Genomic DNA, 22,919 nt, shown 5'->3' with positions numbered 1-22,919 from the left:
TTTTTCTTAACTTTCATTTCATTAAATTCAGTTTAAAAATGCAATTTCTTAAACAGGATGGTAATGCCTAATCACAAGGGCCTTTTTAGCAAGAAAAGGACATCAAACCTTTTTGAAAATAAGAAGATGAACAAGTTAACCCAGTGATGTGCAAGCACTGCTGCCTGCTCATCACTTCTGGAACTTGCCTTAGGGAGGAAGCCATCCCCCACTGGGAGAAGGATGACCCCCCACACTGGGAATTTACCCCCAAAATTTCCCTAAAATGAGAAAAAGGGGAGGAACCCAGAGTTAGATTTAACTCTGGATACTGAAATCCCTGTGGGTACTGAAGGAGAGAGGAGCAAATGGCTCTCAGTGTGGGCTGTAGGGGTGAGACTGGGGCTAAAATTCAGGGGAGTGTGGGCATGGGATTCTAGTTAAAGCTGGATCCCACAACAGCTGTGGGACTAGAAGAAAGCTTACATGCAGGCAAATGCTGTTTGCTAGGCATGACTAATGCCAGAATTAGTGTTGGAGTTACTGTTTGGATTTGGGATTTTGGGTGCTCTAGAGCTTATTTCCTTGTTTGAATCTGAGCAGACTGAGTGCTGCTGTAGAAGTAAATTGGTTTTGATTGGTTTTGTTAGGAGTGGGCTATGACTAAGTCTAAGTTTGAGATAACAAAGTGTCTGAGGTATTGTTTTTTCTAGAGTTTTGTTTCTCACTGTGTTGTCAGAGCACATGGAGAAGATTAGCAGCTGGTTCTGTGGAGGTGAGTGGTTTTTAAAGGTCTTTAAAGGTACCCTTTAGCTTCTTTGAAGATTCATCTCTTCAGGATACTTAAAGAGTGCATGGCTGCATTAACTGCCTTCTGCTGGGAAAACTTTATCCCTCATTTTTCTGCCAAAAGAAATAAGAAGAGGTGTCTAAGGGAACATAACGGTGCTGCTACCCTTCTTTCTGCTCTAGGCAGTCGTTGCTGTGTGTCAGAGGTTCAGTCTAGCCTGCTAGGGACAAACTTGGGAAAGGAGCATATATTGTATGAATCACAGAAGGCTACAGTTTTACTCCAAGATAAAACAGGGACAGGATATTAATGCATGAATAGGTCCTACAGATATCCATTTGACATACTTCTTAGCACAGTTTTGTTAAGTATTGATTAGTTATCTCCCAGGCATAGTCTGGGCACAGTTCAGGAGAAGAACATGTACCATGACCAGAAGCAGTTTGGATATTTCCACTGTTTTTGGGAAAGGGATTTAACTTTGGGGACAGGGGGTGTTCTGTTCCACTTGGCCTTAGAGCCAAAATTCACTTGCCTGAATTATTTAGTAACACAGAGGAAGCCAAACTGACTGATGACAAACAAGCCAATAACTGGATCTGAGGGGTCATCCTGAGGAACCACCTTATGGGGGAGAGAATTCTTGCATCAATTGTAGAGATGCCGCTCATGTGCAAATATTATTTCATTTTTTCTTTTAAAAGCAGCGATGTTTTAAAGGATTTGTTTGCAAGCAAATCATTCCAATTTTCCTTGTTGTGGTTGATGGCATGTCTGTGATTGTGGGAACTCAGCAGCACTTGCAGGTACACTGCAAGAGATTAGCATGCTGCCAGTAGTTTTCATGGAGCATTGCTGTACCAGAAATGGTTGATTACACAGGAGAAAGAAGCACAGAGCAGTTGTTCAGTATTTAGATAATGCTAGATGGAACATAATCCTGATTGCCTTTGACTTAAAAACAGCCTCCTTTACTGCCCCAAAACCAAAATACCACCCCTGAAAATATTACAGCTGCCTCCTATGGTAATTGTTTGGTGATTTTTATAAGATCAAGACTTTTTAGATACATATAGTACTTTGTCCATTTGGAAAGAGAGATGACACTTCATCTTTCACTGAGATATTTCAGGCTCATTTTCATACCAAATCCATTTTCATTCCTGCTATGTGAACCTGCAACACAGGTTATGCAATTAGGAAGAAAGTGTTTGCAGAAACAATAAGGAAAACTTGATAAATGAAATGTGCTATACACTGTCAGTCATGCTGATGGTATTCCAATAAACACAAACATATTTTTGCATGCCCAGTTTTAAAGATACAGAGTAAAATAATTCATGGCCAAAGCTGGTTTTCCTTTCTTGCAGCATTTATATGTGTATAATACTGTGCACACCAAAATTATGTTAAGGGAGCATTGCTGTCATAAAGTAGAGTGCTAAAAAGGCAATATTATAGTTAGTGTTGTAGTTATAATATTACAGTTAACAGGCTTTTTGTTCAGTAACTGGGTCTCTCTATGAATGTGCTGTATACAGTCTTTATGCAATTAGGAACACTTTTTAGGGTGAATGTCTGGTTTTAGCAAGGGCATTTGCTTTCAAGACAAATGCAGTGAGATTTATATCACATCTGTTATTATCTAAGTGGAGCTTTGTCTTGCAAAGGAGATTTGTCTTATAGAGTGCACAGTTTGGGCAGCCTTCAATTTAGGACTGGATGCAAAATACTTTTCCAAGTGTTGCCCTGTAATTTTTTCTGGTTTTCTTTCTTTTTTTTTTTTCCTTTTTTTTTTTTTTTTTTTCTGTGTGCTATTTAAACCTTGCTTGGAAGACAAAATTGGTAATTTCCTTGTGGGAATTGTTATTCTGCTCTTTCATTGTAGTTTCTGAGTGCCTCAGAAATGTTAATGTATCGTTAGCATTTCTGAGGAGGTGATGTGATATATCCACTTTATAAAGCAGAAGTGAAGGCTGGTGGTTGAAACACAGCTCTGAGAGTGTTTGCTAATTTGGGGGCTGCGTTCAATGACCTGATTTCTTGGACTAATGCATTCAGAGGATCAAGGCACTTTCCCTCTTGTTGATTTCAGTGAGCACTCAGGAGCACTGCAATCTGGGCTCAGGGTTTGAAATGAAGACTGAAGATAGAAGGAACACTCATTTAGTGACCAGCTGAGTCGAGATTAAGTGTAAATGGCTGCCCTAGAAGCACAGAAGAGCTGTGGAGCAGAGGGTAGCATACAGGACTTTCTGACAGGAAGATGCTCATTTCCAATTGTCTAGAGGCTCTTTCTTCTGATTATACTGTGCCTTTGAATATCTGTAACAAATGATGGAGTGCTCCACTGAGTGATGTTCTTTCTAGCTGCCCTTGTGATCTTCAGGAAAGATACCTACTGACAAGTTAGAAAACAGATTATTTATTTAAAGAGGCTCTTCAGAGAAAACAGTCCAAGATGTTTCAACTCTGACAGCCTGTCCAAGGTTTTCCTTGTTATTGTACAAAATAAAATAGTCTATACATACATTTTAAAAGTGCCCTTATTTTGTTTTACAGTTGTCATCTGATGACAGTAGCTAAGTCAATATCTTCCTTCAGCTTAATATGTACTTTTCTGCTTGAAAGCTGCTCATCTTTGCTCAAAACTGGTTTGTAGTGTTGTCCCAGTGACATTAGTTTACTATACTGGATGGTGTTGCTGAGAATGTAAAACTATCCCATTAGCCTGTTTGCAATATAAAATAGGCTTCTGCTTTTTACAAGCTTATGCAGTGTAGTAAGAATTTGGCAAGTGTAAAGGAAAAAGGTGTTAAGGAGAGCTGGCAGCTCCTTAAAGAAATGATATTAAGTGCAAACTCTTCCAATAAGGAGGAAAGTTAAGGAAGTGCAGTGGAAGACCAGCATAGCTAAACTGCCAGTTCTTCATGGCTCCTGAAGAGAAGTTGTTTTTTTTTTTTTTTAACAGAGTGGAAAGTAGGTCAGATTTCCAAGAAAAAGGATAAAAAAATAGCAGGTAGTGGCAAATAAAGTCAGAAATAGTGAGGCACAAAATGATATTAAAGTATCCAGGTGTGTTACAGGTTGTAAGAATTCATTTTTCATGCACTGTTGTATTGAAAGAAAGACTAAAAGGAAAGGTCAGAGGACAAAAGGGATCAACAGATGGTGTTGGGATGGCCAAAATCATTGGTTTGTTTGAGTCTCTCCCAGTAAAATGGACACTGTTTCCACTGATAACATGGGGAACTGTACTGCTGCAGTATCGAGGAGATCTCACATGCAAAAGTGAATATCTCTGTACTTCTTGGTAACCAGAGGAGTGTAGACCTTCTGCCCACACCCACCAATCTTAGGGTGGTTTTTCTGGAGGGCATTGCTATACAGTGCCTGAAATGTATTTTGGAACAGTCCACTGTTGGAAGGGAAGGGAGGAGCACAGGGTGCCTTCTTTGCAAGTATTGTTCTGTAATTTTGTTAATGATTTAGATGTTGGCACTGAGTATGCTAATAATTTATGTAGAAAGCTGGTAAGGATGAAAGAGGCTATGAAAGAAAGGGCTAAAATTCGAGGTGGTGTTATCCAGTTGCACAAATAATCTTAAAGGGAAAGGTCGTAGTTCAAAGGGACATGTTCTACATATGACTCTGGGGAGTAACCAGCTTTAAGGATAAAGGCCAGGGGATAACTTCCTAGGGAGTGATTGTTCAGAAAGAAGCCTGAAAGTTTCAGGGAACCACAAACCAGTTCATGAGTACAGTGTCATACTGTGGTATGTCCTATTCCAAGGTGAATAGAGAGGAATATAGCCTGGAGGGGGGGAATAAAATCCTTTCTTGCCTGGAATACCATGTTGGGTCACAGGGACTGTACCTTAAGAAAAAAGTAAATCAGCAAGACTATGCAGAGGAACAGTACCAACACTGAGCCAACAGTCCTAGATAGCATGACTGATAAGTATGTGTTGAGTGAAATGGTGTTATGTGGGGTAGATGGCTGCAATATGTTTAGTGGTTGTTATAGCCTTCAGTATGTATGGGCTGCTGCAAAGATAGGGAGAATAACCCTCCTTCTGTGCCTGGACAGCACAAAAACAAAAGTTCCAGCAAGAGAGAGATTGTGCTGCCATGGTAGAAGTAGTACAGCACTGGAAGAGTTTGAGTGGGGAGGTTATTGAATCTCTGTTATTGGAGGGCTTCAGGAACAATTAGGAAACATCTTCTGACATAGTATAAGACATAATATTTTGTGCTGTGGGGCTGGACATCGTCTGATTTTTCTTCCAGTCAGAAGTGTGTTGTTTTCTGACATGCTTTCTCTTTTGTCTTTTATATCCTTTTACTCCTTGGTGAATATCACTGTTTTCTGGACAAGATTTTCTTAGATGGCAGGGAAGATTTAGTAAATTCACAATAGTCATTTTGGTACAGAACTTCATGGAGCAGTGCTTTAAGCTACTATATTTGACCAACTGCTGCAGCTGTAAGAGTCACAGGCTACAACTTCTTAGTGAGAGTGTTCCTTATAAACAGAGTAAGGACTGGGACTTGCTTTCTAATCACCATATTTTCTGAAGACTTTTAAAATGCATATAACAGTCTGACATGCCAGCTGTCACCAGAAATGGTGTCCCCCACCAACACCAGCATGTGGTGTGTTGGCACTCATGTCACACGGACAGGGAGTGTTGACAAGTCCTCTTGCCAGTCACCTTAGAAAGATAGGGAAGAAGCCAGGGTTCAGTGAAGGAGATCTCAGGAGAACACCAGGGACATCAGAACTGGAGCAGTCTGAGAAAGGAGCTGGTCCAGGACTTTTAAAGCCCAAGAGAAAATGCATGCAGCAAAAGAGAAATTTTCTCCAGCCTCATCCACGTTTAGCTTGGTGTTTGGGACTGATTTGAACCTCTCTTCGTGGGACAGCAGTGCAATGCCTTTCCTGAGCAATCTTCCCAAGTTCTGGAGTCTTGAGAAACTGTAGTTGCATTTGTGTTAAAATTGAATTATGTTTTCTTTCAACTTAGAAGCCGAAGTTGATATCCAAGCCAATGCTTGATAGCATCCTTTGTCTTCGTGATGACAGATGGAAGTTTGTGCGGAGCCTCCTGACCCCAGCCTTCAGCGATACCAAACTGAAGGAGGTAAGGTGTAGACATTGCTGCTTTCATAATTTAGAAGACTTGTGCAGGCATCTGCTTTATGTAGGTCCATATTAAGGATAGGTAAAACCTGCTACTTTGTGCCACTTTATTTAGACCTGAAGAGCACAAGCAGCAGAGCTTCCATATGGCATGGTTCAGATCATAGACTGGTGAAAATCCAAATAGCTCATCTGAAGATATGATTCTCTATCTTCCTCTGTTTAAGTCAGTTTTTCCATGAAAGTGTAGCATACTTAAGAAGGACCCTTACCCCTTCCTCTCCTCTGCCCTCTTAGGAGTAAGCTTAAGTTCAGGAAAGGTTATTGCTCCCAGTTGGAACATAGCTTTTCTTGATGTGCAGAGTCAGCAACTCTCATGTTAACACAGGAACTGCTGTCAGTCTATTTTCATTTCTCCATCTCCTTCCCTTTCCCTCCTCCTTTTATTCTTTAATCCTTTCATATAATAAAATAAGTCACTGGAACAGAATGTCATTGCCAGATAAATACCTCTGACTGAAAATAAATGTCTCTGTGCTGACCTTCTGCTAATTTCCTATAAATGTATCAGCATTTGCTCAGCCATGGGAACCCATTACCCAGTAACAAAGTCCTGTTCCAGTGATACGATATCTCTTAATTAAATGTATATAAATGATTGACTGGCTAAAGTCTTCTTTCAAGGAGAACTCCAAAAAACAACCCCACAACAACCAAAACAAAATCACCTTTTCCTTTTTATGTTTTATTCTGAAAGGGAATCATGCCTCACTCCGGTGCCCAGTCCTGGGTTGTAAAATTTTCCACTGGGCAGACGCTTGTGTTGTTTTGACATGCCGCTGTCGAAATCCACAGTAACATCTAAATGTGTCTGGCTCTCCCAGCTCCATAGACAGCGGTCGCCTAGCAACGCCGGCTGTCACCTCCTTATTATGGTAAATTCTAATTGGCCGCCAGCCTGGCGGAGATGCTGATTAATCACCACTGACAATGCCATTGGTTATGCGCCCTGACATTTGCTCTGTCACCAACTCCATCACGAAATTTCAGCAAGGCGAGGGTGTTTAAATATGCAAGCGATTAGTTGCACATGGCATGGTGGGGAGAGCAGAGTTTTGCATTTTGCTGGCGGAAATTAATCTGCCTTACTGCAGGTCATCGGCTCTTTGGACTAACAAAAAGATAACGCTGCATTCCCCTCAATTTGTGGAGAGCAACCTCTGCCAGCACCTGCCAGGCAGGCTTGGCTGAGGAGCACGGTGAGGGCAAGGGAGTGGAGCCTCAGGGATCCTGCTTTGGGGCTGGGCTTTGCAGGGTCTGGCCCATCCAACTGGGCTGGGAGAAGTTGTGGCGTTCCCTTTGCATGGTTTGTTGGTGGAGGTGGCCTGCAGGAATAATGGTAGGAGGTAAAAGGGAGGGCTGGCCAGTGCCTGGTAGCTGTCTTGCATGCAAAGATTGAGACATTTATTTTTAGCCTGATAATCAGCTTTGCCCGTGCTGCCTCTTCCAAGCTCTGTGGGAAGGCGTGTGACTGTGCATGGGCTTAGGGTGACCTGGAAATTGTCACTTTCTCCTCCCATTCAACAGCAAGTGGGAAAAAGAGGAGTGGGGCTGGTCTCTCTGAAAGGGTCAACTTTGCTTTTCTCCCCCACACCTTCACTAGAATTCTGTCCATCCTTACAAAGACACTTGCAGTAAGCCCGTGTGAGATTAGGAACTGCTGTTGAAAGGATGTGCTACTCAGCCTTGCATTTCATTTTCTACCCAAATATGTTAGCAATACTGGGATTTGAAGTTAATGCAACTTAAGTCCTTGCCCATGTGCTTTTCCTGCTGTTGCTTAATTTAGAAGCCATACCAACACTTCACAAAGGAAATCAATGCTCATTAATTATGATCTCACTTTTTAACTCTCCCATATTTGGTACTCTCTCAGAACCTCTACAGCAGCATGGAAACAAAAATACCATGTTCTGGTATTGGCCATACTACAGAGTATCCAGCATTATCTGCAAGACATCCTGTTTATAGTAAGCCCTTCCTCTCTGCTTTGAATTACAAACACAAATTTGGTACTAATTTATTGCATAAGAACCTAGATATGCTATTTTATACATATTTATAAATATTACTAGGACATTCCTTATTTCTCCTTCCAAGATATCAATTGCTTTGACAAAATCCCACACCAAAGTCTTCCACTCTGTTCACTCTGGATGGCTGCCTTAACTTTGTTCCTCTGTGCAGACTCCACAGTGATGCTGGAGAGGCTGCAGACCTCATGAGTGTCTTTGGAGAGGGGTTCCCCTTGAGTGCTGCAGCCCCTGGTTCTACTCCAAACATAGACTTGTCTGTCTGGATGCTCTAGAAGAATTGGGAGCTGTTAGCCTGTGACAGAGCAACAAATGTTAACTCATTGTGCTCCCCATAGCAATCATATCAGATGAAAGATGCACCAAGGGGCAGAGACTTCTGAGACACAGGTGCCTGATATCTCTGTTTCAGAAACTCGAGAAAGGACAATTTCAGGGCTAGCAAGAGTGAGAAGTGAGAATCCACTTTGGCCTGGCTGCTGGAGGACAAGGCTCCAGACAGAGCTAATGTGTGTTGCTAAGATTTCACCTGCAGTGCTCCACAGAGACACCTGGGGCTGTGGGTAGAGGCGAGCTTTGCCCTTGTCACTTCAAAGAAGTGGTGTAATATCACTGAGAAGTTCACTGAGCTTGAGGAATTTCCCTGTAGTATGGCAAATATCTCCAACAGCCAGCCAGCAAATGAAAAGATGATTCCAGAAATTTTGAATTTTTCAAAGTTACAGGAAATGAACTGAAACTAGAGGTTATAGAGTTGTTGGGTAGCCAATATAGTGATTTCTGTGTGTCTGCAGAGAGTTGCTTTAGTAACATTTTTCAAGAGATTCTGACAGCTTTCTCTTTTCTCAATTTGTCTTTAAAAGCTGTGCACCATTTTGCTGTTGCTTTTATGGATTTCTATGTCTTGGGTGTTCTCCCTTTTTAATTCTCTTTTTCTAACAAGCATGTGAAGATTACTAAAGGAGTCCACTCCAGCTGAAGGAAGATTTGGCTGGATAGCATTGAACACAAATACTACAGTGGTGGTGAATAAAGCAATAGACTTATAAGCTTGATCCTGCAGTAAGACTGAGGAGCATCCCATGTAAGATGCCCCTGGAGTTGGTAGAAGATCTAATAATAAGCTCTTTCCAATAAGACCCCTGAATGAACCCCATAGTGCCATAGCTGTGAGAGCACTAAGAATGAGAAATGTGAGACAGGAGGCAGGAAACCCAAGAAATGTCACTTCCCTGCCCTTGACTGCCTGTGGGTGATCTGACAGAAGCTACTTAAATTCTCTGCGCACGAAACAACTTTTATCTGTTAAGTGGGAACAACACCAATCACTGAAAGTTGATCCAAGATCTAATTCATGAGGAATTGGTGAATTATAACACCTAGAGGCTCTAAGTAATAGAAACATTTCCCAGTGTTCCTGTCATGCTCTCCTCAGCTGTTATGTATTGAAACAAGCTGACATGTTAGTGATCTTGCTGTACCAACCTTGATTCCCTATTTAGTATTTCTTATTTTGTTCCTCTTCTCTTTGCTGTGGTGCCTATGATGATCCTGCAGTTCTGGACCTCTTGTCAGACTTGATAAATAGCTCTACTCTCTTTTACAGCCAACACCAGCAGAAAACCTATTGATTTTTATTTATTCTGATGGTGCTGCAGTAGTCTTGTCATCTCCTATCTGTATGCCAGGGATCCTTTCCTCCATTAACAAACCATTTTAACAAAACTGAACACAAAAATTAAAGAAGAGAGCACAGCTTCTTCTAAGAAGAGAGCACAGCTTCTTCTAATGTAGCCTTGTCCTCAATAACTTGTGAAGTGGAGTTTGTGTTGAGGAATTTCTTTCAAAGAAAGGGAGACATAAAGCAGAACTTGTAATAACATGGCAGAACAGTGCAGAAAAATCCTCTAGTGTCACTCTCAGGCATGGAGATCTCTCATGTCCCACTAGGACATAAGATCTGACAGTCCAACCATTAAGGTTTCCTTGATTTGCTGTTCGTCTGTGCACATTGGTCAAAGGCATTTTTGGAGTGTTTCTGGAATCTGCTGTTGTTGCTGGACAAAGCAAATGTGCTCACATAAGGTAAAGCAAATCACTAATGTAAAAACTGGTGTAAAAACGTGAAATGTGCATAAACTTGAGCCACAGGCCAATATCTTGTTGAGTTGCTCATTTTGGTACAGTTGTGCCCAGGAATAGCACAGCTGCACTCTCAAGTGATGGAAACAAATCCTCTCATAAAACACCTTTCTGACACTGTGCTCTTTTTCTAGTTTTATTCAGAGACTTGAAATCTGAAAGAGAAGCAATTCTTGTGTGAGGGATGTATTCTTTCTCCTTCTCCTTCCTTTCTGTTGCATAACATTTGTGGGACAAGAGGCCCAACACGACTTCTGCTTGCTGTCTATGAACAGTAAAGTCTGCAGTGTGTCTGCCTACAGTGAATACGATCCAGCCTTCTAGTTTTTAGTTTGGATGCTAATAATAAGAGGAATAATAATGCTGCTGAATACTGAGGGCCACATCTAACTAGAGGAATGTGACTCTGATGCCTTTGAATAGTGCAAAGATCCACATGCACTGTGCATATGCAGAATCAGAAGCTAATTGTTGTTATGTGCCAAATAGCATATTGGCAGGATTTATACAGCAAAGCCCCTGGCATCATGAAAACCCTAACCCCAAATGCTCTTCTTTGGCAGAAAGAAAGAAATTTGGACTCTGGGCTACTCTTGCTATTAGATAACTGTCAGATCAAATATTTACAGGGACCATATTGTTTAGATTTTTCTTCATCCTGTTACTCTCAGCCAATCTGAACACAAAGCAGCTGGGGTTTATTTACCTACCAAGAATGGAATCTCAGGCAGGTTATGCAGGTTTTATGTTCTGACTGGCAAATCAGAATGTATGGGAAGTAACTGATACCCAAGGCAGTGTAGATCAACATGTCAAGTTTCTATGCTTGGTATAGTTCACCTCCCCTGACACTACTTTATTTTTCTTGACAATTGGACAAAGATTTTGAGGTGTTACGAGACTTAAGAATGTTTCAGTCTGTGGTCTTTGTAGTTTGCAATCTTGCAATAATTTATGTCCCCCAGGGGAATAAAAAACCCAAACCCAACCTGGGATTCCAGAGTAGATATCCCCTGTAGCTTTTATATACAAATAATTGTTTTATTGACATGAATCTGTTATTGTCATGCTAACAGTAAATCAAATCCATGTCCCCCTCTCCCTGTTTTCCTGGTTAGATTTAGTAATAAAAATACCTCATGGCTAGGAACGAATTGCAACAGTATTTCTAGAGGCTGGTGGAATGTGCAAAGTGCAGAGGTGCTGTGGGATGCCCTGGCCAGACGTACGTGCCCCTGATGTCTCTGCCAGCTGTTGAAAAGTGATAGCAACCAGCTGGCTGGTTACAGATCTGGTGATGTGATGAAGAATAAGAGAGAAAATAAGGCAGTAAAAGGAAAATCTGAAATTATCACCATCTGTTTCAGAAACATCATACCTGTTAAAAAACTGATTTTCATTTTGTTCTCCTTGGCTGGTTCAGTTCACTGGGGGGGCCTGGACCCAGAGATTATGAAGTATTTCACCTTGGTTCAATCTGTTGAACAGAGATGTATTAATTTGGTTGAAGCTGCTTTTGAGAAGAAGCTTGCTGCAGGGGACTTCCTTTGGAAAGCCAAAAGGTGAAGAAGGCTGCCACATAACTGTGGTGTGCACCTCCCAAAAGTGTAACAGCTACTTTTACCAAACACTAATCTGGCACCAGAGCTGTCTTGTGAGACTGTGGCAAAGCCCAAATCGACCTGGCTTTGCAATGTAATTTCTCTCATATAGGCAGGGGACCTCGAGAGCAGCTAGACACATTCTTGAGTCAGCCTTGTGCCTTTGGAAAACATATTGGATGCTCCCGCGTTGGCCTTTTGACTGCGTGCAGTCTTGCCCATGTGTTGAGATGGCAGAGTGCCCGTGCACAAAGTGTTGTGCCAGTTTCACAGAGGTAGAAGTGCCAAGCAAAATGGACTTGGCTGGGCAGGCTGCAAAGCTCTCAGAGTTCTGCGAGGCTGCAGTAAGTCTTTTTTGGTAACATAATGTCAGAGGAGTAGGATAAGTCTGTTCTCGTGTTTGTTGACATCCGTATGCTGAAGGAGGTAGTTGAGGAAGGAAAGGCAAGTTTCTGTGTGTACATTGCTGGTGCTTGACATAGTTGTTGAGGCAAGGCTCTGGTGTTAAGGTGTAGGCTGCTCTTGGTAGTCTATATGGGAAGAGCTGTAGGATATCATTCCTTTTGGTTCATGGCTGGATTGCTGCTATCCCCTTCCTCTGTCCCCCCATTTGGTGTAATCAAGGAAGTGTCTGATTCCTCATATGTAGGAAGCTAAAGAGACAGAAAGTGAGACTTTAATGAGGCCTTGATGTTTGCCTGTGCTGTGGTTTCCATGAAGCCCTAAAGAAGAGACTATTGCACTGGTGGCTACAGCCAAGCTGTGGTTAAGTCTACCTGACCAGTATGTGTCAGTGACTGGAAAAAACCCTTAGATGAATAAATTCACACAAATCTCCATTTAATGGCATCACCACTTGAGAAAAGCCTTTCCTCGTGCACCAATAGCAGTTTGCCCTCAGCAGCTTTTAGTGGTATCCAGGGTCACTTTCTAGTTACATGTTAAGTCCCTCAAACTGAGAGATGGCAAGATAGAACCGATGCTAGTGCCTTTACAGGACTTTGGAAAGCATTATTCCTTCTGCCCTGGAGGTTACATAGGTTACATAAGTAACCTAAATGTGATGTAGTGCAAATAAAAATAATGAAAAATAAATTTTTTGAATGATTAAGTAGAGGGGCATATTTTTGCCTGTTAGGTCTCTGTGTATGTAGCCACAGTGGGACAAGGACCATTGGTCAGGTAAGTCATACAGCCTCTTGCATTTAGGCCCAGAGCTGGATAAGAGCATCCCTGTAATGTGTAGGTTTATTTTGAGCAGAAAGTGCCAGCATTTCATCTTACCTATGCACAAGTGCCTAACAACACCTGCAGAGGAACCTGAGAGCTCTATTCCATTTATCAGATAAAAAGAATTAAAAATAATTATTTTGTTTGGTGTTTTTTTCTTAACATTTTCATGCTTTTTCACAATTCACTATATTCCTTTCCAGATGACACCATTGATAAACAAGATCTGTGATACTCTGCTGTGTAACTTGAAAGTCTACGCAGATTCTGGCAAAGCTTTTGATATCCAGAGGTATGTTCAACATGCCAAAAATTAGTAGCAGATTATTAAAAAAGAGGAAAAAAGTCAATAACAGTAGTTATTCTAAATTTGCACTTACTGTAAAAAAGATTTTTTTTTCCTCTCTCACTTTAAAAAATGGAGATCATAGTTTAATGGAGGGTGTGTCTGATAAAAGCCTTTTCTTCCTGGGACAGTCATTGCATACTTGAAAAGTAATTTTGGTAAAGCATCTAATGTATTTCTGGCAGTTATTTAATGAAGTTTTAACAGCTGGAAGGACAAAGGAAGGCTGCATCAGTCCCTGTCCAGTCTGTTCTCTGCAGGCTGCCAATAATGTACAAACATAAGAATTGGTCTAGTATCAAATATATCTAGTCCATCAATCTTTTGCCTTTTTTTTTTTTTAATATGAGTTTTTTTCGAGCACTTAATCATTCTTACCACATTCTTCATAAGCCCCTCTCATGGCATGCTAGCTTTTGGGGAAGCAACAGGATCAGTACTCCAGATGACATTTATCAAATGGCATTTTAATATTTTCCATATTGTACTTTCTCTCATTTGTTATGCATTTAATATCCTATTATCTTTTCAGTTGCTCTTTCATCAGAGGTCTTCCCTGAACTGTTCACAACACTGTCTAGTCCCTTCTCTGAGTAGGTGCATTTTCTCTAAGATCCTGGGTAGTAGTTAAAATGCATTGTTTCTAACAGGCACTATTTTTGCTTCATTTTCCCTACACTTCATTTGCTGGGTTGGTCAGTGCCCTCTGAAGTTCTTCATGGTTTCCCCAAACTAAAGCAGCACAATAATATTGTTTCATCAGAAGAAATGGATATTTAGGCACAATTGATTAATTTTTTTTCAAGTACGTGTGCACATGCAAGTGTGAGTGTGTGTGTATGCACAGAGATCTCTCTAATAAACAGCTCTGAAGAGATACTATGAAACCTCAAGATACATTACACTAGCCTAGTGCTGTGATGAAAATTGACCTTTTCAATCCTTCCAGTCTTTTCCATTTTTCCATTTGTCCTTTGTCTTTGAGTGGTCTTTTATCTATTGATCCATTATAGGGTTTCAGCTCTCAGAGGACACTTTGGAAAAGACCTTTGAAAGTATAAATGAATGATGTTGACCATCTTGGAACATGATATTTCCAGTTGTTTTACCATACTACCATTCCAGCAGGTTTGACATATTTATAAATGTGATTCTCATTCCACCGCAGTTTTACAGAATCGCCTTGGGAGCTGGTTTTTTTTTTGCATGAAAAGACCTATCTCTAACCTCCTATGACCTTAGTTGTCTTTAGCTGTTTTGTGTTTTGCCAACAGCTCAAAATTTATTTTTTAAGGTTGTTTTATTTGTCAATACCTTGGAAAGGTAAATGATTGAAATTCTGAAATTATTGTTTTATAGCAATGCCTCCCCCCCCCCCCCCCCCCCCCCCCGCCTTTTAACATTTTAACTATTTTAACTTCTAATGATGCTTTTTATGTGTGTGTAAGAGTTGAAGACCAAAATAAGTGAGTTTTGCATTATTGTATCTTTTAAATCTTCTCTGGTGTGATCAGAATGAGAGGTCACTAAGATTGTAATTTAGAAATACTGATTCATATAGTATATGCAGGATATAATGGGTCTGGCTCCTGTTCTTCCCTTCATACATGCTCACTCAGATTAAAACACCAGGGACTGATATTAGCCTTTCCTAAGGATCATGGAAGTACAGACATTGCTTACCTCACCACAGATCAGAAGAATCAAATTCCAAGGATATTTCACATTCTCAGTCCACCCATCTCAAAACTCAATAGAGCTGCTAAAGTGTACTAGGAAAATAAAGATGGTAAGACAACTGGATTGAGGGTGAGATATGCAGGGAGCCATTTAGTAAGTTCTGATGTTTCTAGATCCACAGGTCATTTGGAGTTCTCAAAGCACTGGCAGCTCCTCTGCAGAGATACAGATTTCACATGGTGTCAGTTTCTCTTGGTTTTGTCCACAGAGTTACATTACAAAAGAGGTATGAAGAAGAAGAAGAAGGAAATCCTTAAGGACCTTAATTTTACCTAAGAACCTCTTGTCTCTGAGAGTTTAGACTGGACTGGAAATAGGAGTGGTTTTTGCAGTTAAAAATGAGAAAGAAATTATCTCATTTATTAGAGTGCTTACGAAGAAAATGCTTATGCATCTCTGATGTGTTGCATTTGACTTCTAGGTCATAACAAATAAAATTGTTTTCAATAAAATGTTACTGGAATTACTGAGCTGTATGAAAATATGTTCACTTTGTAGGTTTGGAAAAAGTGATCATTGTCAAGCAGCACCATTTGTCAGAATGATGGAAACATCTCTTTTTGGCAAAGCTCAAATCTAAAAGCAAAAGGAAACTCAGTGGCAAAAATTAATGCTGTGTGATGTTCGTAGAAGCAAGATATTAATGGGTATGTGATTTGTAGATAATAATTTATCATTCTTCAATTAAATGCAGGTGTTACAACTGCTTTACCTTGGATGTCGTTGGTAGCGTAGCTTTTGATACTGAGGTGGACTCTCAGAAGAATCCTGATGACCCCTTTGTAAAGAATTGCAGAACATTCTTTGAAATGTCTTTGTTTAAGCCTCTTCTCATTCTAATCCGTGAGTATAGTCTACCTTTGTCTACTTTCTTGTGGTAATTTCATAAAAGTCATTCTCAAATTGCAAAATTGCTTCATGCTGAAGCCAGAGTAGGAAATATTATAGCTGACATTACTTCAGAGGGATTCAGAATGCAGCCCACTGGTCACTTCTACCCTTGAGATTGCCACCATGTGTTCTACAGGTCTTGGCACCATTAATGAAACTTACTCCAGAAACTGAGAGTCCAGGAACACAATGCTCCTGGTTCATCTATACAGGAAAGTTTCTGGGTCCTGCAGTTTCTACAGTACTTGTTTTAATACACTTCTCACTAAAACAGAGTAATTACCCTTTGGGACCTAAGTGTAAAATTTTTGTGCACTTGATTTGCTTAGTAGAGATTGAAATCCCACCCATTATGAACCCACTGAAGAAAAGAGGTGGAAGAGTATAAACAGATTGTGTAAATACTTCCAATTCTTTTTTGAACACTGTCCACATCCTGGTTGATGGCTCTGAAGGATAAAGATCACAAGCATCCTGAAGAGAGTGCATTTATTTTAGATTAATAGATAGGCAATGCAAGAGTGGGGTATAAAACCATGTAGTTCTAGGCCATGAAAGCTTAAGCTTCGTGGTGGTGGTGATCCTGATAATTCAAGGGCAGTAAGAATCACAGCTGAGGAAGCCATAGCATAATCAAGGCTTTTGAGGTTTTATCATCTTGTTATCTGCACACAGTAGTATCAGGTGGCACAGTGGCAAAGTTTCCTGTGCCCATCTGATCCTGCTGGCATTACAGATTGCACCTGTACTCACAGCACATCAACTGTTTCCTTCTGGAGCTGTGTATCCAAATTGCCCTGGGGTTAACATTTAACCTGATTGCAAAATGTGATTTGTGACCAATTTCTTAAGGGACAGAAATGTGCCCCTATACATCTGAGAGCAGTGTGTCCTTCATTAAAGAAAAGTTTCTGAAATGTTTGGAGTTGGATTCCTTGATTCATCTCTTTCTGCTTGTTCATTAATGTGAGAATTTCCACAATGTAGTTCCCTGTTGGCAGGACAGGGTTTTTCCAATTATTGATTTGTTAGTCTTAAGTTGTTCATAAGTTAATGAGGGGTTTATTAGAATATAAGGCTTCACTCAGGTTTCTAGATTGTGACTGTAAAAGTATAAACTGGAGACCATCCTTTTGATAATATACCACTTCCTAAGTCTGTGGCCTGTTTAGAGAACCAAATAAATAGAATCACACAATAGCATTGGTAGAAACCTTAAAAAGTCATCTAGTCCAATCCCCTGCAATAAGCAGGGATGTCTTCAACCCAGTCAGTTTGCTCAGAACCCCGTCCCTCCTGACCTTGAATGTTCCCAGGGGTGAGGCATCCACCACCTCCCTGGGCAAACTGTGGCCCTGTTTTACAAGCTTCATTGCAAAGAACTTCTTCCTTATATCTAATCTGAATTGGCTCTCTGTTCGTTTAAACCCCATAGTCTTTGTCCTTTTGCAAGAGGCCCTGCTAAAGAGCCCCATCCTTCATATAGGTCCCTAATGCTGGAGCGCTGTAAACAGGAATGAAAACTACCCAATTTCACATGTTGGTGCCATAAGCTGCTGGGCCAGTTCAAGATCCCCCACTTTCCCTATGTAATTGTCTGGACAGGTAGGGGAATAATGCTCCCCTTTGTTGTGGTGGTTTTGTGACACCAAAAATCTGAACCAAAATCCCAGGGCATCGTGGAAACAAACTTGGAAGGCATCTGTCTGGAAAGGGAGTCCTGGCCAGAAGGGCATCTCCAAAAGGGAATGCTCTTTTTCTTCTGCCTCACAGGTTGCTAAAGGGAGAGGAAGAGAGGAACAATCAGTTTTCATAAAAGGAACACATCCCACTTGATAAGTTTTATAATATTAAGGAAGAGAAAGGGTGACTATTATATGCCCTCACAGTCTGATTCAATGTTTTCTTTAAAATCTCTTCCAGTTTCTTTCCCATTCATAATGATCCCATTGCTACGCATTTTTCCCAACAAGAAACAAAAGGAACTTAATGAATTTTTTATCCAAACCATAAAAAATGCAATTGTCCACAGACACCAGCAAGATGCAGCTCAGGTAAGACTATTTTGGTTATAAATATATGGATAAGCAAATGTTTTCAGGAAAAACTGGAAGTGGCATAAGCCTCTGTTTGAAAAACAAACTCAATCTCTCTGAACATTCAAAGTGTTTTAGTGAAGATTTGATTAATTTTTAGCTTTGTGTACCATCAGGCAGAATTGTTAACACATTCCAATATTGCTTCTCCTAGTATTTCTCTTTAAGAAAGGATGCAGAAAAGTTGGATCTGGGATAACTTCTCAACCCAGTTTCTAGAGCCATAAGGAAGGATTCAGCCTGTGGGGTTTTTTTTTCCATTCTAAAGTCATGTGTCATGTCTATACTACTTTTCCTCAAGGACCAGAGGGGGAAAAAAACCCACTGAGTGTTTCAACCCAGTTTCTCCCTAAGAACTGAAGCAGGTTTCACAGAGCCCTGTGCCAGTTCTTGCTGCTTTGGAACTTGGGAAGAACCTGAGTGTCTGCTTAGAGCAGTCACTTGAGCTGAGATGGCTAAATAGAAAGGTAGTAAATACCACCTGAAGTGCACAAACAAATGGATGCCCATCGATAGCAAATCATTTGTTACCTGTTTTTTTGGACATAAGGCACGCTGAGGAGGTTTTTTGTGTTTGTTTTTGTCAGTCTTGTTTTATGAAGTATGTGAAGGCATATACACTTTTCATTAAAGTCTCTCTATTTTTGATATATGAAGCATTTGGAACGTAGACATCTGCTTTGGTTCTGTGATACAAAAGCTCCTTTTGGACAAAAGAAGAACAAGCATGAAAGGAAATTAAATCCCAAGATTTCTTTTAATTTAATTTTATTTTTCCTTTATTTTCCTTTTTTTCCATTAAGTTTCATCTCGTTTCATTTCATGCCTTGACTTGTCATTTCATTCCTTTCATGAAATGAAATCCCAAGATTTCATTTAATTTAATGCTGCATTTCAAATAATTTCATTTTTTAATTTCAGTTTTCTAAATTTAATTTAATTTAATTTCATTTCATTCTTTGATTTGGCATGTCATTTCCTTTCATGAAAGGAAAGAAAAAGAAATCTCAAGATTTCATCTAATTCTATTTTGGTATGTTTCCTTTAACTTCTTTAAATTTAACTTCATTTCATTTCAATTAATTCCATTGAATTTCTTTTCATTTCATTCCTTGACTTTTCATTTCATTTTCATTCATGACATGAAATCCCAAGATTTCATTTAATTTCTTTGTTTCATTTAATTTATTGTCATTTTTTAGTTTGTTTTTTATAAAATTTCATTTCCCTTTATCCCATGATGTTTCATTTAATTTAATTTTATTATTTGATTTTTCATTTTATTTCATGAAATGAATTTTCATTTGATGAAAGGATATGAAATCTCAAGATTTCATTTCTTTAGGTTTCCTTTCATTTCTTTTCATATTTTTTCATTTAATTTTTTTTTGCATTCCACTTCATTTCCTTTTATTGCATGAAGTTTCATTTCATTTCTTTTCATGGAGCAATATGGATGTGTAGTGAGAAACAAAGAATATCGGTAAGAATTCCATTTTTGAGGTAACTGAAACAAATTTTTGCATAACAATTGGCATGAAACACACAACATCCACATGAAGGAAGCTGTTAATATTGAGGTGTAAGAGATGCTTCTTGCCTCTCTGAGATGAAGAGTAATGCTGATGGAGTAACAGCACGGGTGAGAATGGATCCTCCCAACTTATTCTCACAGCTTCACTCCACAGCTGCCACTTTTCAGGATAAAATAGATTTTAAGGTTTACCCTACACTACTTCCAGGACACATTAAAAAAATTAAATTTATATTCAAATATATTGCTGCTCTTTGACTTTTTCTTCAGCGATGTCTCACTTCTACATTTGTTGCAGTTTATCCCTACATGCTGCTTGCTGTTCCTTCAGCCCACCTTCATCAGTCTTTGCTTTTCTTTTCATCTGAAGGATGGTAAGCACCACTGAGTGGCCACAAACAGCTGGTGTTTCATAAACAGGGTTCCTGGCCCAGGCTGAGTGCTGCAGGAATATCTTCTGGCAGTGATGATGTGTATAAACTGCTTGCAGGCACCTCATTTCTACTGCATAGGTCCAGTGTGAACTTTTAATGACCTGCAGATGTGGCTGTAGGTATGGACAGCTTTAAATCAAAGATTCATGCCAATAGGGTCTGCATGGAAAGTCTGTTCTGTATATGAATTATGAAAGAATAAAAGGGACAATGAAACAACCTAATGTGGATTAAAAGTGGTTGCTGTGTTAACTGTTATTAATGAAATGCAGTGTGTTTGTGGCTGTAGCACTGAGGGGTCCACCATGGGCTAAACCCTTCACTATGCTGGTCACTCCCTTAAAAAAGGGACAGCACAGAAAAAAGCAAGATTGTAGTGACAAGATCAAGAGGCAGAAATCTGCATAATGCAGCCTGTTTGCAGGCTACAGAGGTTGATGGGCCAGAGGCTTAAGGCTCTATTGGAGGGGTATTGGGAGGGTCTGTGAGAGATAACACATGGTAGTAGCTGCCCAACACCAGGACAATGTGGGGGAAAGTGCAAGGTCTGTGTGTGCCTTAGCAGTGTGTGCACAATTCCATGGCTGCCTGCAGACCTGTCTGCTCCTGGGCTTTTGCTTAGTGTGCAAAATTGGCATATGGGAGCTATTTTAAGTACTAGGAGTTAGACTACTAGGGACAGATTTCTTAATGCAAATTAAGTCTCCTTTGCAGGTCAGGATCATTATTGTTCAAAAGTGACTGGAAAGTTTGAAGCTTTCTTTTTTTTTCCCTTTTCACTGCCTGTGTTCTGTATCTGCTTATAGAATTTTGAATGTTTTAGATTGGTGGCACATGAGTCTTGTTACAAATATAAGCAACTAATATTTGCCACAGACATAAAAATGATGTGTAAAACAGAACAAAACACAGGTTTTTTTCAATTTAATGCAGAAATTAATCTGTAGAAATGAGGTGTCCCAGATAGCCCTGCATGTGAATGAGAATGATGTCCTCTGTCCTAGGTCTCGTACGATGAAATGTACCCACTGAAACCAGTTGGAGTTTTGGCACTGAATTTTAATAAGGCCAAGATATAACTAGCAGCCACTGGTTCTTTGTGCTAATAATGAGAGCTATAAGCAAAGTCTTATGGTCTCCCTGAGGTGCATTAGGCCAATGGGTATTCCTTAGTTTGCTACACTCCTAGATGTTACATTGTATGTGCATCTTTTACTCCCCATTGATTTTATCACCACTAAAAATGCTTTGGGGTTCTTTTCTGGAGGGGAGGGGGGGAGGGAGGATAAAAAAAGCCTTTGGAACAAAGTGTAAAACAATGAAAAGCTCCACTACAGTGATTTAGCTGAAACTTGTCTTCCTCTCATCTACAGCTAATGTGAACAAAGAATAAAGAAAGGCCAAAAAACAATGTGACAAGCAAAATCAGCCTGTTATCATCCCTTTTCTATCAGTAAATGAAACAATGCTTCTGAATGCCTAAAGATAATCCCTTGGGTAGATAGTAATTTTACAGCCAGGTTTAGATCTAATAATACGCTTGCAGCTTATATGAGATCTGTGATGTCACTTTCTCTCATCCCCTCGGTTAGTGGTGCAGATGTCATTTTAATTATATATTATCTTTCTGTGGTCACTCAAATAATTCTAGTCCTGGATATTCCACTCATTTGCCTTATGTACAAAAACATTTAATGCCTGTACTTTAGAAATTTTAATACATTACATTTATTCATGGGTTCAAATTATTGTAAAAGGCTTTTCCCACTATTTACAGAAGAGCAAATTTACTCAGCTCACAAGAAACAGCACAAATTTAATGCACCACTTAACACCTACTTTAAAGGATCCAGCAAGATTTAAATGTTCAAATACTTTACCCTGATTATCTGTCCAGGTTTAAATTTTTCCCTGAGGCAAAATATTTCCAAAGACAGGGCAGATAGACTATTTGTTTACTTCAATAAACGATACTTTGATAGATTTTCATTTAATAATCTGATATACAAATTGTTTTTGTGTTAGAGCTATTTTGATATCCTGTTATAGCTCGGTTCTGAACCTACTGGTTTCTTTTAAATTATGATGTTTAGATGAAGGAGTCTTTCATGGTGCTCAAAACTGAGACTCCTTCAGCAACTGTGGGTTGAAAGTAAGCCCCCTGTCAGCAGATGAAAGTTCAGAGTTTCATTTGTAATCCATAGTAATAACAACAATTGTACTGTAACAATTTAAGGTTATTGATTATTTTTGGAAAATCCACTATTGAAAATGCGCATCCTTTAGCAAGGAGAATTGGAGAATTCATAGAGGCTTCAACACTTTCTTCTGATATTTCCTGATTTTTCCAGTCATACTGCCTGCTGTGAATGTGTAATTCAAGGTCACATAATCCATGCTTGGCCAGTAGTGATCTGATGATGTTTCTGATGGCCATCAGCTGCTTCTTGGTGTTCTCAAGACAATTTGGAATGAGAGGGTGACAAAGCACAGGGAAAGTATCACCAGAACTATTCTCTGGCATCTCAGTTTGCTGTTCACTCAATTTGGCTGGAGCCTTATGGACTACTTGAGTGTTTTTAATGCAAAGGCAGAACAGACGGAAGGAACAACATGAGAAGAGTGTGAAGGCTCTGCTGCTGGGAGCCATGCTTCCCTTTGAGCCCTGTGGTGTAAAGCCACTCAGAAACTGTACAGTGGTGTCAGTCCTGGTGATGATTTGGCCTCCTTTTAATTGGTGTGGCTCTAGGATACTCTGTAATCTGCTGTGCCAGGTACAGATCAAAAGAGGTTGTCCTCTGGTCAACAATTGCAACCTCCTCCAGCTTTCCCTGCTTTCCATCCTCATTCCTGGCCAGTCTTTTCCCTGATCACTGGTAGCTACAGTCAGTGGCTCTGCT

At 39.9% G+C, this 22,919-nt stretch overlaps 1 protein-coding gene across 2 annotated transcripts in view; it reads left to right on the top strand.

Annotated features, from left to right (window-relative positions):
• TBXAS1 (thromboxane A synthase 1) overlaps positions 1–22,919 on the top strand; it is a 232,264-nt gene that overhangs the window by 122,119 nt on the left and 87,226 nt on the right. For both annotated transcript variants that reach the window (XM_071422377.1, XM_071422378.1), the window contains 4 exons: positions 5,797–5,913; positions 13,182–13,270; positions 15,759–15,907; positions 17,879–18,009. In XM_071422377.1, the coding sequence (XP_071278478.1) occupies positions 5,797–5,913; positions 13,182–13,270; positions 15,759–15,907; positions 17,879–18,009 (486 nt within the window). The remainder of the gene's footprint in view (positions 1–5,796; positions 5,914–13,181; positions 13,271–15,758; positions 15,908–17,878; positions 18,010–22,919) is intronic.

This window comes from Agelaius tricolor, unplaced genomic scaffold (genome assembly GCF_023055355.1).
Source record: "Agelaius tricolor isolate 1412-34295 unplaced genomic scaffold, bAgeTri1.0.p SCAF_3, whole genome shotgun sequence".
Classification (NCBI taxonomy): Eukaryota; Metazoa; Chordata; class Aves; order Passeriformes; family Icteridae; genus Agelaius; species Agelaius tricolor.
The sequence above is the reverse complement of the archived record's forward strand: the minus strand, read 5'-3'. Positions and strand labels throughout refer to the sequence as shown.